This window comes from Clupea harengus, chromosome 25 (assembly GCF_900700415.2).
Source record: "Clupea harengus chromosome 25, Ch_v2.0.2, whole genome shotgun sequence".
In the NCBI taxonomy this organism is placed as follows: domain Eukaryota; kingdom Metazoa; phylum Chordata; class Actinopteri; order Clupeiformes; family Clupeidae; genus Clupea; species Clupea harengus.
The window spans coordinates 4,941,579-4,963,114 of NC_045176.1; the positions used below are offsets into that span (position 1 = coordinate 4,941,579).

General features: G+C 42.3%; 2 protein-coding genes across 5 annotated transcripts in view; one reads left to right on the plus strand and one right to left on the minus strand.

The window, feature by feature from the left end:
* The window catches only part of sntg1 (syntrophin, gamma 1), a 31,180-nt gene extending 24,134 nt beyond the window's left edge, over window positions 1-7,046 (minus strand). For 2 of the 4 annotated variants that reach the window (XM_031563201.1, XM_031563203.2), the window contains exon 1: window positions 6,324-7,046. In XM_031563201.1, the coding sequence (XP_031419061.1) occupies window positions 6,324-6,386 (63 nt within the window). In that variant the 5' untranslated portion in view covers window positions 6,387-7,046. The remainder of the gene's footprint in view (window positions 1-6,323) is intronic. The other 2 variants (XM_031563202.1, XM_031563204.2) reach the window with 2 other exon arrangements.
* A 7,657-nt stretch (window positions 7,047-14,703) lies between these two features.
* Window positions 14,704-16,503, plus strand: LOC105891361 (zinc finger protein SNAI2). Its single transcript, XM_012817533.3, is given in 8 exon segments — window positions 14,704-14,954; window positions 15,230-15,600; window positions 15,602-15,664; window positions 15,666-15,734; window positions 15,737-15,764; window positions 16,321-16,380; window positions 16,383-16,420; window positions 16,423-16,503. Coding segments are annotated over 8 exon segments (789 nt in total). The 5' UTR covers window positions 14,704-14,875.
* The last annotated feature ends 5,033 nt before the right edge of the window (window positions 16,504-21,536 follow it).

Here is a 21,536-nt window from a genome sequence, read left to right on the forward strand (position 1 = left end):
ATTTTTGCAGCTCTCTCTCTCGCTCTTTCTTACACACACACACACACACACACACACACACACACACACACACACACACACACACACACACACAATGAAATTGCTGGCCACCATATCATCAGGTAGCTGCTTGATGCCTTTTTGGGCTATTGTGTAAAAGTCCGTCACAGGCCAATCCATTCTGCCACTTCCTAAACAATGATGTTTCACTGTTAATCAACTGTGATGTTTGTCAGTTGGTGGGACCCACACTATGTTTGAAACCAGATCAATTCAGCGCCATAAAGAAACTGACAAAAATTAGAGAGTGACACTTTAATAAAGCCAACAACTGACCTTAATTGTGATGATGGATGTGACTTGGCCTGCCAGGACCTTCACACAAACAGGTACATGCCAACAGAGATAAACAAGATTCATGGCACAAATGGAGGATATCATAGCACAGAGAATAATGTGCGTATTCCCAGTAATGACAGACTGACTTATAATATCTAAACCAGGCTAAGGTGAAAAATAGAATTTGGTTACTTCATTTAGGGTCAGTTAACACAGGAAAATGTAATTTTGTCAACAGTTGAAGGTATCCTGCTGTAATCGTTGACATGTCGCTGATCTGAAGTAGTACTCAATACATTCATATTTTTCCAGTGTGTATGATCTTACTTCCTGTAGCACAGTAAGGAGATCGCATAGAGGGGCTTTGAAAAGAAGCGGATTGGCCGAAGCACTGCACTGTTTTTCCACACAAGACCTCATGCTGTGTAGGCATCCAGTTTTATAAAATGCACAATTTGCGAGAGATTGGGGTAGGACATAAAAGCTTGTACAGCTTTGTATTCTCTGATTGCACATCTGTGAGAGAATCATTGCTGGGACAGTGCCAACAACAATCAAAGGCATTAATGTATCTCTGGCAGGATTCTCCTTGTGTTCATTTGAATACACAAAACACACATAGCTAGGTTTTCTTAACTGTGCAAAGTCCACTGAATGAAACAACGGGAACCCAAAACATGCATGTGTGTGTGTGTGTGTGTGTGTGTGTGTGTGCGTGTGTGTGTGTGTGTGCGCGCGTGTGTGTTGCATGTGTGTGTATTTCATCTGGTAAGAATGCTAACTCTGCAATGCAAACCAAGCTGAGTGGACAGATAGGAAGAACTTTGTTAACTTTAAAATCTACTTTATTTATACTGTTCTTTCAATCAATTATATTGAGCTACTTTTCCCAGCATGCACACTGAACATAAGGTTAGCTTGATAACATAGGACGCACAGGAACCATTTCATTCCAGCACACTTGCAGTCCCGTTTACCACTGTACGCTTACATGAATATGGCCTTAATACCTAGGAGATAACATAATATCCTAAATTAATCAACCCTCACTTTGCAAATAGCAGCAGAGTTTAATTTGAGTCCGGACAGCACTCTAAATCCATTCCTTAATGCATGAGTAGCCATTCCCAGCTTATCGGACTAATCCCATAAGATTTATCAAAGTGAAATCCTTAAAATGACCAGACACCCATACACATCTGTGGTAAATACTTGTGGCCGAACAGACACTGCAGAGTAAATGGGCTGTTTAGAGAAACATTATGTTGGTCGCCCTCTATTTATTTTTCTACAGCCGAACCTGATGTTTGTCCGCTGTTAACATTTGCAATGAGCTAGACGCTTCCAGGGCTCAGCGTCATGATCATGTCTGCCTGGCCTCGAAAAGGGCATCTGAATATGAATCTGCATGACGTCAACTGAGAATTAACAAGGTCCAAGAAAAAAAAGCTATTGAAAATCCCGAATCAATACCACCATTCTATGAAATGTATTATAATTGTTTTGCACCAAATCATATTATTTTATATTCTTTCAATTCTCGGTGAGTGCTATTCTGAGCCTGAAGGATACCCACTCCCAGTATATGGCATCCAGAGTTTACCAGCCACTCATGTCCTCTGAGAGAAGAAAGCCTGCAATTCTGTTTCTAACAAACACTCAGGACACAGAGTTGCAGCATATGGATGTATTATGCTTCCATAGCAACCATTACATTAAATAATTAATTAATTAAAATAGGGTCATTACAAATTCACCACCATTCTAAAGACCTTTTCTTCCACTCTCTTAAGTGGCGAAGATGGCTACATTTAAAGCACTGGCTCAGGGTCAAGAGAAAACTAAATCAATTTTTCACTATTTATTCATTTAGTAGACGCTTTTATTCAAAGCGACTTACAGTGCAGATGCTCATCTCCGACACACCACCCCATTCAGTGCCTGTAGTCCATTGGCCTATTGTTAGGTGCTGGAGCTGTCACTCAAAGAAGAGTGCCTCCTTTCGATCATTGACTACAGGCACTGCGCGGGGTGCTACGTCAGAGGCCGGAAGAAGAGAGAGGTAAATCACTGGCTGCACAAACAGTCGTATTCTACAGTTCTCTAGTTATTGAGGTAAACAGACGTGGGTGTATCTCTGTAGGGATCTTTTCCATGTTGTCTGACCCTTATAATAACGTTTACGGGTCTATCAGCTGGCGAACACAAGTGGTTTACTTCGAGGTACATGCTTGCTCCCTAGTATTCCATTGTATTGCAGTTTGGCGGTTGCCGGTATTGGTGTTCTAACTCCATACTGGACTGATTTAGATTGTTTTTGTCCCAAGTCAAAATTTGGACCAAAAAAAAAAAGATCTAAAAATAGGATCCCAGTTGAAAAATCCCGAAGTTTCCCTTTAAGCCCTTGGAGCTGCTGCTTCTGAAAGACAACATGACTCAGCTCACTATTATCAGCAGCACGACCATCACTTCCATCACTGCGCAGAATCACGTTAGCAATGGGTGACAACTAGCCATTTTAATACATTTTCTACATTTACATTAACAGACCCCCCCCCCCAAAAAAAATAAACTTATGGTTTACAAGACTGCAGACTACTACTACTACTACACACACACACACACACACACACACACACACACACACACACACACACTGACCTTATCTTGACTAGTAAGTGCAAATGCAACATGCTCTAGTGATTTTGCCCTGCTTCCTGCTCTCTGTATGAACAGCCTGATGTATTACTATATTCGATGCACAAAACAGCATCCGTGTCACTGCAGCAGGGGGTTGGGGGGCCAAGGGGGCAGGGGTGGGTGGGTGGTGGTGGGGGGCAGGGGGTGTTCCGGGGGGCAGGGGGTGGGCAGGAATAATACCAGTCTCGTTCTCCGCTTGACGCCCTGGTCACCTGACCTCATCCACAGATCTCACTCGAGCCAGATATTCTTGCCAGCGACGTTTGTCACTTGGCCAGCAGCAGGGTGATTTGTGTCACGTGAGGACAAAGGGCGAGTGGGGGGGAGGGCATGGCACTGGCGGAGCTGGGAGAATCGGAGTATATAAAAATGTCAGTGACGTGTCAACACTCTTTCGGTCCCAAAGAAATGAGATCTGTACCGGATCAGACAGCGTTGCCCATAGGTGCTTCCTTCTCACGCTTTTGTGTCTCAAACCCTACTGTGCAAATCACCGCACGGAATCTCCCGTGTATGAAAGAGGACCTAAGAGAGAGGCTTTATTTCATCAGAGAACCTTTCAGTTCAACTGCTGTCATTCAAAGAGCCTGTGAGAATACAAGGCTGCCTAACTGCAGTGAGAGTGATAGGAGAGATTTGCTCGTGCACACTTCTGTGTAACTGATAGGCTACACCCACATATAAGATCATGCCATTGTAAATGGTTTATAGTAACAGTGTAATTGCCAGCGCAGGTACACAGCAGGAATCTGCGGTGTCTGCGGCAGGAAGGCTGCATCTGAACACTTCATTCAATCAGAACTGATTTGTCTTGTTAGTATTTTCCTAGCTATTATGGGCTGCTACTAGGAGAGCTGCAGTGTGGAGAACGTGTGCACTAACTCCAGCACGGCAGAGACAGGCCCTGCTCCTGTCAGTATCAGGACAACAAACATTTCTAACAGGTTCCTCTGTCTCTAGTTTACAAAATGTCCCACCGTGTACATTAACACCGACGACCTGCTGTCAAAAAAACGTTGACAAATAGCTTTGGTCAGTAAGTCCACTATTGACTGGAATTCTCAATAACAGGACTTAGCACCCTTGACCACACACCGTCGAACCAAGCTCATGATAGAACCAGGCTCATGGTAGAACCAGGCTCATGGTAGAACCAAGTTCATGATTGGTACAAAGTGAACCGTGAATGAGGGATGAGCAGCAATTTTCTTTTTAAAACACAGTTTTACCCTTTTTCTCGTGAAGAGCACATCTGAATGATTAGAAAAGTACTCTGGTGTACAAAATCACTGCCTGTTACCTCGGTTACCGGACCCCCATCAGAGTCAGGCACATTCCTGAAAATGTCTCTGGTTTTGAATTATTAGATGTTGATTACTTTGGCAGAAGTCATATTCTAATGTAGTCCAATTTTTGCCTCCATTCACAGTTTTCAGTTGGGCACATTTTGCAACACCTGCACGATATGGCAGATCTGTATTCATCTACGAGCCTAGTTTAGAGAGGCATTGAGAGAGAGAGAGAGAGAGAGATAGAGGGAGAGAGAGAGAGAGAGAGAGAGAGAAAGGGGGAGAAGAGAGGGGGAGAGAGAGAGAGAGGGAGAGGGAAGAGAGAGAGGTAGAGAGAGAGACAGAGAGAGGGAGAGAGAGAGAGAGGGAGAGAGGGAAAGAGAGAGAGGTAGAGAGAGAGACAGAGACAGAGAGAGATAGGGAGGAGAGAGAGGTAGAGAGAGAGAGAGACAGAGAGAGAGAGGAGAGAGAGAGAGAGGTAGAGAGGAGAGACAGAGAGAGAGAGAGGAGAGAGAGAGGTAGAGAGAGAGACAGAGACAGAGAGAGAGATAGGGGAGAGAGAGAGAGGTAGAGAGAGAGACAGAGAGAGAGAGAGAGAGAGAGGTAGAGAGGTAGAGAGAGAGACAGAGAGAGAGAGAGAGGGAGAGAGAGAGGGATAGAGAGAGAGACAGAGACAGAGAGAGAGGTAGAGAGGTAGAGAGAGAGAGAGAGAGAGAGAGGGAGAGAGAGAGAGAGGTAGAGAGAGAGAGAGAGAGGTAGAGGTAGAGAGAGAAGAGAGACAGAGACAGAGAGGAGGGAAACGGGTGAACCAGTGAGCTTTGGTGCTGCATGAGAGCTGAGGGAGGACACATCTGCTCCAGAGCTGCTTTAATTTGGTGTTCTATCAGTCATGTGGCTGTACAAACCCAAACCTGCTCATGAGGAAACTAGCTGACATGAAACTCTGGGGGAATATCTGTTTCAGCATGGAGAGTCTGGAGACTATTTTTCGGAGCTCTGCCACACAGGGAAGGACCTTTTCCAGTAGTGCATTGGGAATGTCTGCAAGTGAGGGAATCAGGCTCAGCCCCATAAATGGTATAAGTACAGTGTGCACCCTGATCTCAAAATTAGGTGAATAAAGTCAAACTACGTGGTTCTAGCAGAATGCGAATATCATAACATATGGTCTGAGGTCAACAATGAACAACTGCACAAGCAATACTTCATTTTTAAACAGAAACAGAATTGACAGTGATTCGTTATGCCACCCATGATGCAGATCAAACCATAATGCGGATCAAACCCGGTCCAAAAACTATGTACTGAAGTGAATAGACTGGGACTTTCTGGAAACCAGAAGCACGGAAAGACCATGCTGCTCTTCTGAAAAGCTATTAGTGACTGCTCTCAATTGGGTATGGGGCAGGCTAGTCTTGGGGACATAGTATTTCCATTTATGCTTGGCCAAACGGTGCAGGTGGACTTGGGGTGGATGCCGACAATTGTCCTCAACATTCGCTCACGTGGCATTGTCTAACGTTACAGTACGTTGCCCAGTAGACTACAGCCCACACAGGCAATTCCCCTTCTCCAACGTTCGAGTGAAGGAATAGATACCTCCCATTGATAAAGGGGACTTGGTTTGATCAGCACAGACTTTTTTTTACCACTGCGGAGAGTAAATATTTTTGCAATATACTTAGAATTTTGCCATATAGCCTACTTATCCGCCCGTAACAGTTATAACTCCTGATTAGTTATCAGTCAATTTGGTTACAGCTGGCCACATCAAGAGGACACAATTGCGTGCTCTTCCTCATATGGATATATTCTGATGAACTGATAACGTTCTTATCTACTGTGGCATACAATGCATAACTGATGCTTAAAGACATGCATCTTGTCTTTGAGACATCACATAGCACAGCGATAGCCTTCCTCAAGACCGCACGCAGACAACATTTAATTATGATCAAAATAGGAGGGGTGTCGTGCAAGAGTACTGAAGCTTACCTGATTTTCTGGTAACAGGTGGTAATTTGATATCGGGTTCACTCTGATCCTTTCATCAATCATAATCGAAAGCCCAACAGTTTATCTTTCAGACAGACATCTGCAAATTCAAAGCAGATCCGATTACAGCCGCCCAAACAACCACTGCTGGCCGACAAACCGCCTAAATCGTCAGATATTCCACATCGATACCTTAAACATGTCCTTGTGATGTATTCCCTCGACAGAGACGATATCGGCTTCCCCATCCGTCAGCATCCTCCGCAAACCATGCAGCGTGCATCCTCACATTTTCGCTCTCCCTCTCGGTCGCTGTCTATACTCTGTGGTGGTTAAACGCCTGTCTGAATATGGCAAACGCTTTCCCTAGCTGTGCCAACTGCTCAGTAGCTCATTTGTTCTGCCAGCGCTCTCCTGCCCGTGATTAGACTTTCAGAATGTATGTGAGCTCAACGTGAAAAAAAAAAAAAAAAAAAACACCGCGCCGGCACGGACAGGGCATGGATAGAAGCAGCGTCCCAACGGCTGGCTTTACAGGCAATTATCTGCATGATTTTCACTGCAGCATAATATGGTAAACGAACCTGCGTGTCACATACGGACTGCTCTGAAGCCTTCTGGTATGAGCATGGGAGTCATAGAAATACTTTGTGTAGCATGCCAGACCAGATGTTTTGCATTTTTAAAACAAGTAATTGGACCTTGTTGTGATGGCAATCGCCTTTTGCTAGTGGACCGGGGCAGTTGAGCTAGACAATGAGAACAACATATTGCAGGAAAACAGTTGACCAATCCACATACAGTTAGTCATGTTCCTTTAGAATGCAGCACAACAGTAAGGGGTAATTGGTTTCCGGAAGTAATTGTAATACTAGCTCCCATTCACACCAATGTGTTGAGCCTTATTAATTCAATTCAATTCAATTTTATTTATATAGCGCCATAACAATACAATTGTCTCTAGGCGCTACCTCACTTATTACGACCATCCTTGAGGATGCAAATGTATGTTCAGGTGCCTAAAGGGCAGGTGTCTCTAGAACAGCATCTGATATTGCTCTGTAAAGGTTAGATAACTTTTAAAGTTTTAAATAGACACAACAAATGTCAGAGCCAGATACTCCTCTCTGCTCCTCTATCTATTTCTCATCATGTATTTCATTTCACCTGGTAGTTGGGATTCGTGTGAGCCAAGCATATATTTTCAATTGTTCTTGATCTATCATGGATTCTTGCCACCATGTGGAGTTAAAGAACAGTGCAACCTCACTGATCTGAACAGAGAGAAATAACGAGTAATTTAATGGGGGAAAAACCTCTGCCGTGTGAATAACACGAGGTAGCACCAATTCAAAGCGAGTGAGTTGTCTGCTGAGAGGTTTCCCTGGCACAGAGGTGCCGTATTTCAAGACTTAATCAGAGAGATAGAGAGAAGATTGCACTTCATCTTTGGCCACTGCATCATTCTGTTGAGACAAGCACATCGTGAGGAGAGCAGCTCCCGAGTAGCAGCACATTTAAACTCGGACCTGATCACCATGTCTGAAAGGTCTAATCAAACTGAAGATACTCACATGAATGAACAGTGACTGAAAGAACCATCACCCACGGTAATGTAATCAAACTGAAGATACTCACATGAATGAATATCGAATGAAAGAACCTTCACCATGGTGGAGTATCATCAGTGGACATTTCAATACCTGTCTACACTTTATGTCATTCTTCATTTTTATGCATCACTGTGCTGTTAATTGCTGGGGGAAAAGGATTCCAGGCAGTAGTTCCTATCAGTTATTCTAATTGCACCTCACTCTACTCAAGTGAGCGCTGATGGAACTCAGTGTCCTTCTCTGCTCCACTAGTCAACAGGGACTTTTCTGTAAAGGCAATGAGTCATGTACTGCAATTTTATGGGGGAGGGTTTTGATTCTGCACTAGTAATGTTTAGGCCAAACATGGACACCTTATTCGGTTCTTATTACTGCCTGTTGCACACTTAAGGCCAATTTACATAGCCTAAAATCAGTGTTCAAATGTTTGACGCTCTCCAAACAAGCCTTCAAAATGGTGTCCCTGCTGTGAGGCAGGACCAGTTCACTTCTCATGAGCAAAAAGGACATGTAATATAGAGTAGAAAGAGCATGTAATATAGAGCAGAAAGAGCATGGAGAATACGCTATTGCCAAAATGAGATATTGACCTCGTGAACATATTACAGTTTAATTTGATATATCTGTGCTTTTGTGGATTATTTGATCTCTTGCAACCACACAGATGGAGCATGGATAATAGAGCAGAAAGAGCATGTAAAATAGAGCAGAAAGAGCATGGAGAATAGGGTAGAAAGAGCATGGAGAATAGAGTGGAAAGAGTAGCAATAGCATGGAGAATAGAGCAGAAAGAGCAGAAAGAGCATGGAGAATAGAGTAGAAAGAGCAGAAAGAGCATGGAGAATAGAGTAGAAAGAGCAGAAAGAGCATGGAGAATAGAGTAGAAAGAGCATGGAGAATAGAGTGGAAAGAGCAGAAAGAGCATGGAGAATAGAGTGGAAAGAGCATGGAGAATAGAGTAGAAAGAGCATGTACAATATAATAGAAAGAGCATGTTATATAGAGCAGAAATAGAAATGTCAAATAGCACTCCAGCTACATCTCCCGCTATTCATTCAGCTTTATTTCTTGATGAAATTAGGAAGAATTAAATTAAGAATCCAATAGAGTGGTTGATAAAATTCCCTTGCCTCAAACCTGCAGTGCAGTTGCTCAAAAACTAGTTAGTTAGCCATTAGGGTAAGTGTTTCTGTGCAACTATATGACAGAGATATATTGACTGTCTAATTCTGATGAATTACACATGTCCAGCAGCCACAGGCAAACTGGTTATACATTGTGTTTCCAGCATCTGGTCAAAAAGACATTTAATAATTTCATCGGTCATGTCTGTTCCATTAGTGACCTGGTGTCTTATTATCTATCTATCTTCTGGTCACATAGACATTTAAGACCCTAGTCCAATTGACTCTTCTTTTTGTAAAAGCCCACACACATTGCTATGAATGTCAAATTAAATTGCACTGCACATATTTTTGTGCCTCATTTTATAGCCGTTGCCCCTGACGGTGGTGTCACGCCTCAGAAGCTTTAAAGTGCTGATCTAATGACTTGATGATGCATTCCTAAATATATTTTTTATTGTATGATTCTCGTGCTAATGCTTACTGCAGTGGTTTTCATATAGGAAGTCTGAATTGCTGACTTGCAGTATGGTTGTTGGAATATAACAGGTTATTCCATCACATGCTAATGCTGTAAACAGAAATCCATCACACTGCCCATCCGTTATAATATGGTTCAGCATCTATAAATTATCAATTTCCCTCAAACAATTTGTAGTATGATGAGTCCGCAAAGATAGTCCTTGAAAAGCAACTCAATTAACAATTAAGTGAGATATATATTTGAACAACGCCTGAAGAGATCCACGCATCATTCAGTCATCTGACATAAAAAAGATGAAAAGAACCTTCCAATTTACTGTCCACAGAAAATAAATGGCCTTGACGTTCCTTATTTACGAAGGAACAAAGCACATGTTCCCCGTCGCTAATTAGGTTTTGCAGATAAGAAAACAAGTCCACAATTAACACATTTCAAGCTTGAGTCAGTATGAGATTAAAATGATCTGCTGAGTCTGAGCCAATTGAATTGTTCAAAGTGCCACCAGAGAAGTATCTCTTTGTTTGCTGGGAAGTTCACCTGCTGCTATCTCTCCTCCATGTTGGATAAGTTCTGTTTGACTGGAAGATGCAGGGTACTTGGCATTGTTTGGCGTGATCCAATAATGATGATTCCATTTTGCGTTTATCTCGGTCAGAACAGCTCTGCTTTCAATGTGCAGAAAAAAGCATCATGATGCACTGAAATAAGCTATTGCCGAAATTAGATATTGACCCCGTGAACATATTACAGTTTCAATTTGATATATCTGTGCTTTTGTGGATTATTTGATCTCTTGCAACCACACAGATCAACCACAGTATCTACTTAGAAAAAACCTTTTTGTCTGGATTATCTAATTGTGTCTAATCACGCTACTGAATCATTACTGTTCGAATAGGTCCTGCCCACACCCTTGATTCAAAAGAAGGTCGCTGCCACAAGGAGTGACGCATCTGCAAGAGTTTACTGTGGGTGGAGATAAAAATGCAGTATTTTTCCTTGAAGCAGTAATGGTGATGCCTATTCTCAAAGTGGAATCACCTTTAAATATAGTGCAGGTAGAATATTTTTCTCCATACATAGTGCATTATTCCGGCTGGTACACACGCAGGGTACTGCTTGCAATACCATTAAAAATGAGACATAATTATTAGACCTTGGAATGTCACCTACACATTATGCAGGATGTAGAGCAGTAACACAAGAAATTGCTTTGGTTTACAGTTGGCCACAGAGCCAAAAGAGCGAACTCTGGTATGATATGGAAATGAGTGACATTTTCACAAGTCATGTACAAATCCAATTTCAGATTTCACAAATGAGTTCAGTGTTTTGGGATCACAGGAAATTCCCTCAGCATGGCCTTATTATTCTGGTTCCTGCAATGATCAAGCAATCGTTTATGTTACAAAATGGTTATATAAAAAAACAAATATAAAAATAGAACTAATTTCAATGGGGGAACTGCAATCATAGTATGAGCCATGCTATAAATGCTGTCTAAGTAAGCACACACACACACACACAACACAGAAACACACAACACACACACACACACACACACACACACACACACACACACGCCCACACACATGCCCAGCAAAGCCAGGGGCGATGCCCACCTAAGGCCCTGCTCATGCAGAGCTATCCTGGAGGACAAGCACCCTGTCCCCCATCCCTCTCTATCTCAGCTGGTCCTGTAACTACCTAGGGCTTGGTGTCCCCACTGTCCTCTCATCCTCTCACCCTGTCCTCTCATCCCTCTCTATCTCAGCTGGTCCTGTAGCTACCTAGGTCTTGGTGTCCCCGCTGTCCCCCATCCCTCTCTATCTCAGCTGGTCCTGTAGCTACCTAGGGCTTGGTGTCCCCGCTGTCCCCCATCCCTCTCTATCTCAGCTGGTCCTGTAGCTACCTAGGGCTTGGTGTCCCCGCTGTCCCCCATCCCTCTCTATCTCAGCTGGTCCTGTCCTCTCATCGCTCTCTATCTCAGCTGGTCCTGTAGCTACCTAAGGTGTGGTGTCCCCGCTGTCCAAAGGGGTGAACATAGTGAGAAAAGACACATCCCATGGGCCATCCATTTTATACAACGCTCCTCTCTAGCTCAAACTCTACTCCGGCAGCAGAGTGTCTCAGGAGAGAGGCTTCTCATGCAACATCATAAATGTTTCTCTGTGGTTATACTGTCTACATACAGGCATCATTGAAAATTCATTGCATTGACTTGTTTCAACACAGTGAATAAATCATTCATTCACACGGCAAAGATTCTTTGTTTATATCTCTGTTTTATCCCACCTTGGTGCATGAATAACAACCCTTGCTTATGATATTTATGAAACTATTAAAAAAAGCAGCTAAAAAACGTTTCTTTCTTTTCATTAGCAGGAATGCATTTTCATTTGTGTTTCAGTAACATCCTTACAACTAAAATGTAATTAACTGGGCACATTCTACACTGACGAGGGGAAAAAAGAGAGGAAATAATAGACTATTAGATGTGGGTGAAAATGTCTGTCTCAACCCTGCCTACAAAAAACACTTTAGCTAAATAAATGTCATGAGCTTATTGTGCTACATTTTTTGATTCCAGTCAATGGTGGCCAGGTAAAGAGAAGAATTGTATTATACACGATAGTATTTCGTGCTAGAAGTCTAATGTGTCAATTCCCAACACAGCAAATGTCCTGAAATGGATGCCCCAGAGGGTCTTGGCCCTGCTCGGTTTTCCATCACGTAGATGTGTGCCTAATTAGTCCCACTACTGGGGAAGAAATCATGTAAATAATTATTTTGTTATATAACCATTCCGCCGACCTGCAAATAATACTGAGTATAGCTGCTGAACAGAACTAGGCGGATGCCATTGAAGTCAGTTTTGATGGTTTCATCTATGAGTTACTGTGCAGTGGAAGTCAGTGCATTTGAAGTGAACTGGTGGCAAAGAGGACTAGGATGAGGAGAAGGAGAGGCACATTTTTATGAGGTCTAACACTTCACCGTCCCTCCTCTGGAGTGACTCTCGCCAGTGCAGAATGTTTATGTTTATGTTTATGTTTATTAAGGATCCCCATTAGTCTACACTGTAGTGGAGACTATTCTTCCTGGGGTCCAGGCAAAAAAACATTACAATACAATACAAATACATAAAATGCAGTACAGCATGATCAATTATCACAAAAACACAGACTTAGAAAACAACATTTACATTAAAAGTAAAATACCTAAATACCTTAAATACCTAAAATAATAACCTAATTTACTATAATTTCCTTTCTGATTATTGCTGCCTTAAGTTTCCTTTTGAAATCACATTTATTTCTTGTTAGAGTCACATATGAGGGGAGCACATTCCAGTATGCAATGGCTCTGTACATTACTGTTTTCTTAAGTGCATTGGTTCTGGGTAGAGGAAAAGTAAAGTGACCACTTAGTGCCTGTCTAGTATTATAACCATGTCTCTCATTTGCAGGTGATAGCTGTAAAGACAAACTGACAGGTTTCTGTGAGGAATACACATTATTTAAAAACAGAATAAGGCTACATGCCAGTCTTTCATCCACCCTCATCCATGACAGCCTGGCATGCATAGCATCCACACTACTCCTAACAGAGCAGTGAAGTGCTAGTCTTGCCGCTCTGTTCTGAGCAAGCTGAAGTTTACTGAGTTCTTGCTTTGATGCACTAGACCAGATAACAGGACAGTAGTCCAGATTTGACAGAACTAGAGATTGTATGACTAGTCTAATTGTTGTATTAGTTAGCAGATGAGCACTCCTTCTAATGGCATAGATACCATTAATCATTCTCACCACTGTATTATTAATCTGAGTGGACCATGACAGTGTTTCGTCAATAGTGACACCCAACAGTTTGACTTCTTTAACCTGTTCCATAGTAGCACCCTTTAAGAGAGGCTTAATTTCGTATCTGTCCTGAGAGCATATTTAGAACCTATTACCATGCATTTAGTTTTTAAGACATTCAACTTCATCTTATTTACCATGATCCATTCAGAAACCAGCTTTAACTCTAGTTGAATCACCTGATTAACCTGTTCAATGCTCTCTGACGATACATACATAGTCGTGTCATCCGCATAATGTTGATCCAGAGTGACTCGATAGTCCGATATGACTGTTCAGACTGATCAAACTGGTCCCATTGCACAGACCTGTATCTGATTTAGGACCAGCATAATGCATGTGGCCCAAATCAGAATTGAAAAGATCAGATTCCATGTGATTTGTGCTGTTCACGACTATAATGGGATGAAAAACAAATCTGAGATCCATCAGATTGGGGCATCGTTTGCCTGCAGTCTGAACGCAGCCTACTAGGCTACTGCAGGTAATCCTCTGAACACAGGAGGGCGTAGTGAAACAGTTCATGTTTCTAAAATAAGGGACGTTAATTCAATTGTATACCCTGTCCTTGAAAAGTCATTGGTGATTTCACTTGGTAAGTCAATTCGGAGAGGAGAGCCTTATCTATAATCAAATAACACGGAGTGTAGATTGCTCGTATCCTTTGATGTCAGTCGGGATTTCTGGCAATAAGACTTCGATAAGCCGTCTATGGTCTAATGTAGTGGTCGTTTCATATCAGCATAACAACGTTTTACAGAGTTTAATTTTCAGCCAGAGGGCTAACGATTACTTGTAAGCTTGCAAACTCGTGTCTTAGAGATTTTCGAGTTATCTGTTATAGGCTAGCCTAGTTAATTGTTCAATTTAATTTCAGTTGAGACATTGCTTCTCTCAATCACTTGTAACCGAATTAGACATGGAACCGAATAAGTAGCTGTCTCACATTGTATCTGCTGTACACTTTAATTCTACTTATATATCATCAATTTTGTCACCGTGTAGTTTACCCATTCTAGGCCTACCCCTCTTTTAGTGGGTGCACTACAGGAATCTAATCTTTAACAGCCGATTTAAAGTGAGGCTGCTTTGGCTTATTGTTGGTGTCGCGTTTAGCCTTTGCTTTTCTCAATCTGTCCCACAAGCGTGCCTTTCAAAACACCTGTCTGGCTCCAGGATCGCAACAACTCCGCCTATGCCAAGGTTGTGAATAAAACCTAAAATTCTTATTGGATTGAGGACTGACTCTGTAATGACGGCTATGTAACCACTCCCCCTACACCTGATTGGGGGTATTTACTTGTCTTTGCAGCAGAGTTGGACTGTTCAAACTGCTCTCTGCTATGGAGTGACATTCCAGTGGAATATGTATTAAGGACTACCACCTCCCTAATTTGTCATTCTATGTGAGGACCGTTACGTTTATTTGCAGTATTTTTTTTTTGTTACACTTAAATTATTTTACAAGATGCCACGCTCATTCCTTGTAAAGAAACACTTCAACTCATCTAAGAAGCCGAACTACAGTGAGCTTGAAGGTCCAACAGGTAAAAAAAAAGTGTTTTGTCTATAATAACTTGATTACTAAAATTAAAATGTCATTTAAACAATGTCAATGTATATGAAGTGGTCAAATGTTTTTTCTTTGGCTAGTATGACGACTTTTGGAAGCTCATGCTTGGATGGTTCCTTAGGACCACCCAAGCAACTGCTTAGCCCATAGAATTAGTGTCTAATTCGGTGGTTTAGCCTACTGAATTTCGCTACTTAACACTGAGATTTTTAATCGAACATTTTCTTTCTTTTGTCTTTTCTCTTACAGTATTTATTTCACCATGCCTTTACAAAAGTCATCCATTGCCGCTCATCGCTCAACCGGAGATTCTAAGTTCGGTGGCATATAACCCTATCACAGTATGGACTACGAGCAACTTGCCACTTTCCCCGCTCCCAAGTGACATGTCGCCTGTGTCGGGATACCCATCCTCGCTCTCAGACACGTCCTCCAAGGACCACAGCGGTTCGGAGAGCCCCAGAAGCGATGACGACGATCGCATGCTCACTAAACTCACGGACCCTCACGGGGTGGAGGCTGAGAAGTTTCAGTGCAGTTTGTGTAGCAAGTCCTACTCCACTTATTCCGGAGTTGAATGGAAGCACAAACACTGCACCTGCGACGCTCAAACGATGGAAAATCTCTTTTAGGCTGTGAAAATATTGCCGAGAGGAGTACGTCAGTCTTGGAGCTTTAAAGATGGCACATCAGAACTCACACGCTGCCTTGTGTCTGCAAGATATGTGGCAAAGCTTTCTCCAGAACCGTGGTTGCTGCATGGGGCATATTCGAACACATACTGGTGAGCAGTAATTAATGTTTTGTTTTTTTTCCAGTAAGAGGGATATAATTACACTAGTCAATTGCATTGACGGATATCATAATGGCTGTTAGAAGCAAACTTTGCCAAAGGCTGCAGTTGAATTCCATTCCACAGACTATCACTCAAGTACAAGCAGTGCATGTGTATTTTGATTAACATGAATAATACAGGCCTATTCTTTAGAGATTTGTCTTGGTTTGTGAAAAGACTGCAATAGTGCAAAACAGTTGGTATCAAGTTGTGTAATGTATGATTCATTATCTCTGGAACTGCTTAGCATGTCATGGCAATGTCACTTTTCTCTCAACCATGGAGGGCCTCAGTACTCTGACCCACCTGTCCTCTCTGAGTTGGCCCAGCTAGTGTACCTCTTTCAGCTGCCTTAGTGTAAAACATTGCACACTCATAGCCAGTCCAAAAAAAAAAAATTCACTTGGCAGGTTTTGGTTAATACCTCTGCTTGCTTTCACACTGGCAATATTTCTTGGTGCATCTGAATGCTGACCTGTTTCCGTTTTATCTCCCCACCCTCCAGGCGAGAAGCCCTTTTCCTGCCCACACTGTAGCAGGGCCTTCGCCGACAGATCCAACCTCAGGCTCACCTCCAGACCCATTCGGATGTGAAAAAATACCAGTGGCAAAAACTGTTCCAAAACCATTCTCCAGAATGTCTCTTCTACACAAGCATGAGGAATCTGGTTGTTGTGTAGCACACTGAGCTGGGATGCAGCCCCCCACCACCGCAGCCTTCAATGTTCAGGTTTCAGTGTCACCGCAGCGCTCAAAAGGTGATGTGAAGGCTCGATCGAACATTGCATCCGCATGCTTATGCTGAGAGATTTTGTCGTCGTTGTTGTTGTTGTTGTTGTTGTTGCTTCAGAATGTCTGCTACATTTGTGTGTAAAGGAACGAAACCCGAGTGAAAGAGACTTGCAACATCGTGTGGCCTTTCACATGCTTTCATCTGAACAGTATTCTTGCTGTGGCAATCAGTGGTAGGCCTCTGCCTTCAGGATACTGTAAATGAACCTCTGGGAGGGCCAAGGGGGTTTTTGTAATGTAAGCCCTGAGAAAATGTTTTATTCCAAAGCCAAGTTGCCTTATGGGATAGATTTCTGGTGTGGTCGCCATTGTATTTAATTGAGAAAACATTCTGACATTCCACGTGGTTTATGGTTGAACAAATGAAAGAACTGGTGCCTTCTGTGAGGAATAGCTGAAGCCATTACTGCATTGGAAAAAAAAAGTGCTAAATGTTCCTGTTGTTTTTATAAAAGGAAAGTATTTCATCTGTTGCACAATAGTGAGACAACAGCAGTTTACCAGCACTCAAATTGCAATACTTTTTAATAAGTGCCTACAATGATTTGATGTTTCTTATGTTTTTATAAGCATTTTTTGCTATTGTATTTTATAAATATATATATATTTTGAATGTATGTGTGACTGAAGTGATTGTATCTTGATGGTGTGACTTTCTAAACTGAATGAATGAATGAATTTCAGAACTGTTCTTTTTTTACACTTTTTAAATAAAATGAAAGAATGTCCTAAAAATGTCAATTTTATTACACCAATTTAAAAAGCAATCGGGTTGATGATAGTTTAGCCATTAAGTCATTGTGCAGTCCATTTGCTGTCAGAATTAAAAACACAGAAATAATCCACAGTAAATCCCTGTTATCTGCAGAGATTGACAAAATGATCAGCATTTACATATTTATGGGAACCCAAAGTGTTATGTTAATGAGAGCATCCTACAAAATGATCCCACTGCTAATGAGTGCTATTCATCGACAGCTCTGTCTCATATTCCCATGTCTTGTCCTTTGTCTGGAGTTACCTCTGTGTGGTTTGACTGTTGTGACTGTTACCACAGAATTATGCCGACTCATGTTGACTCCCACCATTATTCACACAACCACACCAGATGGCACTTCCCTCTCTTCACAAATAGTGTTTATAGAAATGGATGGATGTTCATGCACACAAAGCCAAGGCTCATAAGCAGTGGATGAGAATGTCAGTGACAACGAGGACGACTTGCTAGAAAGTTTGGATGATGTCACCTCCGCTTCAGCAGGTTGACCTATATGAAACAGCATTACTTGGAGAGCTGTGGTGGAGAGAACACAGCCAAGGTTGTTCATCTATTTTGAGCAGGCAAATATCACTCCGTCCACAGGTTTAATCTATTCAGGGAATTGGGAAAATTCGGAGAGAGGGTCCAGCAGAGGAGGCTGACTTGGTGAACCTGCTCCTTGTGAACCTGTTCAGATCCCAAACAGACCTGAAATGTCACACATGCTGGCGAGATTGGTCACACTCTCATGCCAGTTTCTTTGAAGACCTCAAGCTTTTTTATTTGCCTGCGAGGGTGTCACCTTAAAGGGGCCAAGCTCATCCCTGTGCCCCTCAAAACCTTTGGGATAAAAAATCTGTAAACACTTTCCCATGAACCAACTCCAGCGTCAGTAGGCTGCCTGCTGACTTCATTACTCTAAAGAGTTTAAGTAGACTTTGACTTTATTGGGCTCATTTTCCTCCAGCGTTTCCTTTGAGAGAGAAAAAGGCCGGAGACTCCTGAGTTAGTCTGGGGGCCTGAATGGACTAAAACAGGAAGACTAGGATGAACAGTTCAACACTTGTCTCAATGGCTGCACAAAGCCAATGCCAAAATGTTCCCACTGAGTTAGCCTAGCATAGCCTAAACAGTAGCCTAGGCAACGCTGCACTGCTCCAGGTGCTTTGCTTCAGTTTGTCTAGAGGTTCCTACAGATAACTGTGCCATCTAAAACATATGCAGATAATCTGAAACGACTGAAAATGAACTTTTATGAATATTTATTGATTTAGCAGACACTTTTATCCAAAGTAAATAACAATAGATAAACATGTTTCATCAGTCTGGGTGGTCCTAGGGAATCACAGCCATGATCTTGTAGTAGTTATATCAGCTGAGCCGCAGTTAGAATACATTATTACATTTATACACCAAGCTAAAAGCTAAAGCTAAAAGGTAAGACAAAAGTGTTACCATGCAAATCATAATATGAACTCAAGCTACATGTAGCATCCACCATTTTCTCCTTTTCCTAGTAGTATGTACTTTTTGGTTTTGTCCACAGATTGATTTGATGTTGATTTTAATAAGCAGCAAAATCTCATTAATGTTTTATTTGCTAAACTTAGAATGGGCTCTTCAATTTTTGCCAAACTTAGAATGGGCTCTTCAATCTCTAGTGTAGAACTGACTGTTTACTTAAGAAAAGTCGAGAGCAAAACGAAAGCACGCAGTGCTTCATATCAGCCTGACCCCAGGTCTGACCCAAACACAGCTGAGCTGCTGATGCCATGGCACATGAATCCCCTCCGTCTGTCTCGCCTCAACCACAGACAGTGAGCAGTGAGGAGGGATGAGGTGGTGAGGAGGAGGATGAGGAGGGGAGTGGGGGGAGGGCGAGGGGGAGGAGGAGGAGGAGGAGGAGGAGGGAATGGCCTGCATTCTGTGAAACCTGCTGACTTTACAGTGAAAGGGCAGTATGATTCCACTATATCCATCAAGTGGAACAAATAAAATTAGGCGTCTCCTGAGAGGCCTGATTGTCTTGGGCAGTGCGTGATCTGAGTGGCCTCGTTGCCGAGCTGACCTCAGGAGAAAGAGCCGCTTGTTTTGCTCTCAGTCACTCCAAACGCCCCAAGGGATGTCTCTCTGTTTGTGCGGCTCAAGACATTTCTGCTTGACGAACACTATGTCTTTCCCACAATTTGCTCAGAAGTCTTTTTTTCTTTTTAAGTCATGGAGTATGACTGAAGAGTTAATGAGGCGGTTCAGAGACTGTGGGTCTAAAAGCAATGTGTTTGACTTGTCAATTTTGTACTACACACACAAAGCCTGTGCATTTTAAGAAATGCTAACACTGGCACTTGTAATTTGTATGTTTCCAGTCACCAGCATTAGAAATACATATGATGTCAACACTTCATTGCATTTGTAAAGAATACTGACAATTGAAACCCTACTTATCTCTCAGTAGATAATTTTCACATATAACAAATGATTAAATGAATTAATCAAATGAATACTCTTTACTTTCATCTACTGGTGATGGTATTTCTTTTCTTCTTTGTGTCATAATCCAATAAATCTTTCTTTTCGTATAACCCGAGATTAATAGCCTCCTGAAATGGCACTTAAAACTCGATTGTACCATGAAGGGATATTGCAGCATCTATCCGTAATGCCATCACATCTGGTACCACCATGGTGACCCTAAGACGTTACAGGAAAGAAATCATAACAAAGAACTCTACAGACAGTTAAATCATATCACAGCAAAGTCCTTGCAATACTTATGTGATGTATTCATAAACAAAACATAGGTGCTTACACTGTAGACACACCCTTGCTGTCTGAACCAAGCCAACATTCACAGAGTGGAACGGGTTGTCATAAATATCAGGGGGGGGGGGGGACCGGACCTGGGCACTGTTGGTTGCTAACCTGCTGACATGTTTGCACTTGCTGCTCGCCTGAATGCCATTAAGACCTTTGCCTAACCAAAATGGCCTGATCCGTTCATGTGACTACGATAAGATACCTCACATGCCACTTAACCAATTAAAGCTAATATCATCAGATCACATCATAAGGTCTGCAAAATCCTGTCCTTCCCTTTCAACTGTACGGCGCCTTGTGAGATGAAGAAGGGACAGATGGTGAATATTCATATAGGTTCTTTGTTTTTGTGACCCAGTTTAGCATGAATGACCGACACACAGCAAGTTCTTGAATATTCCAGTGTTACATTTAATTGGTCATCCTGTTTGGCAAACAGTTGAGCTTTTTTTTTCCCAGCCCTCTTTGAGTTGCAGCTGACGTTTCATAGAGAGCTTAACCGAACCACACACAGACATCGGATATTTTCATAGACACAAGGTGCTATGTGGTCCTTTGATGGTGGGTATGATGGATGACTTGTGTCGTGAGCTGAGTGATATTCTTTTCTTTTCTTTTTCTTTTCTTTCTCGTACGTCTCCTGATGAAATCCACTAACGTTCTTCTAAACAACAAAGGCTGGTTGGCGGGCCGCCGATCCGGCAGCGTTTGAAAAAGCACACGCAGTTATGGGCCGGAGTTTGAAGGCTCCTCATGACGCCCTTTTGCATCTGAAGAGATCAGAAGAACCTGCAAACTCTCACTTAAGCCCCTCTTCAGCAGTGAGGAAAGCCTTAAGTGAGGGTGTGCTGTGGGTGTGGGGAACGACTCTCAGGCGGCCGCATGAAAAGACCTGCTCTCTGTTTAGCTGCTCTGAAAGATCTCCCACAACCACAACGCATCGTCTAATGCTAAATGATCGAGCTGGCGCTGGAGATACTGAAATGTTCCTGGCAGAAACGTGGACAAATGAAAGAAAAACAAACAAACAAACAAACAGCAGGAAGCCTTTACAGATTTATCATCATTTTCGTTTTCAGCCCAATAACTGCTCTCCACACCATTAACCTTGATAAAGCTGGAGTTCAAAGCACACTACTGACTTCTACTCCCAGAGGTTCCTGATCTGACAGTGTAATAATGACATCATGGTTACACTGGAGGTGACGATGTATGCAAGTGGTCGAGAAGATGCATCAATTCTGCATTTATTCTGGATGAATCATTAAATGTTGTCATTGATGAGAAATGACTTAATACCCCTGCAGCAGCCATAGTATTTGGCCATCTTCAGCAGTCATCTGATCAAACAC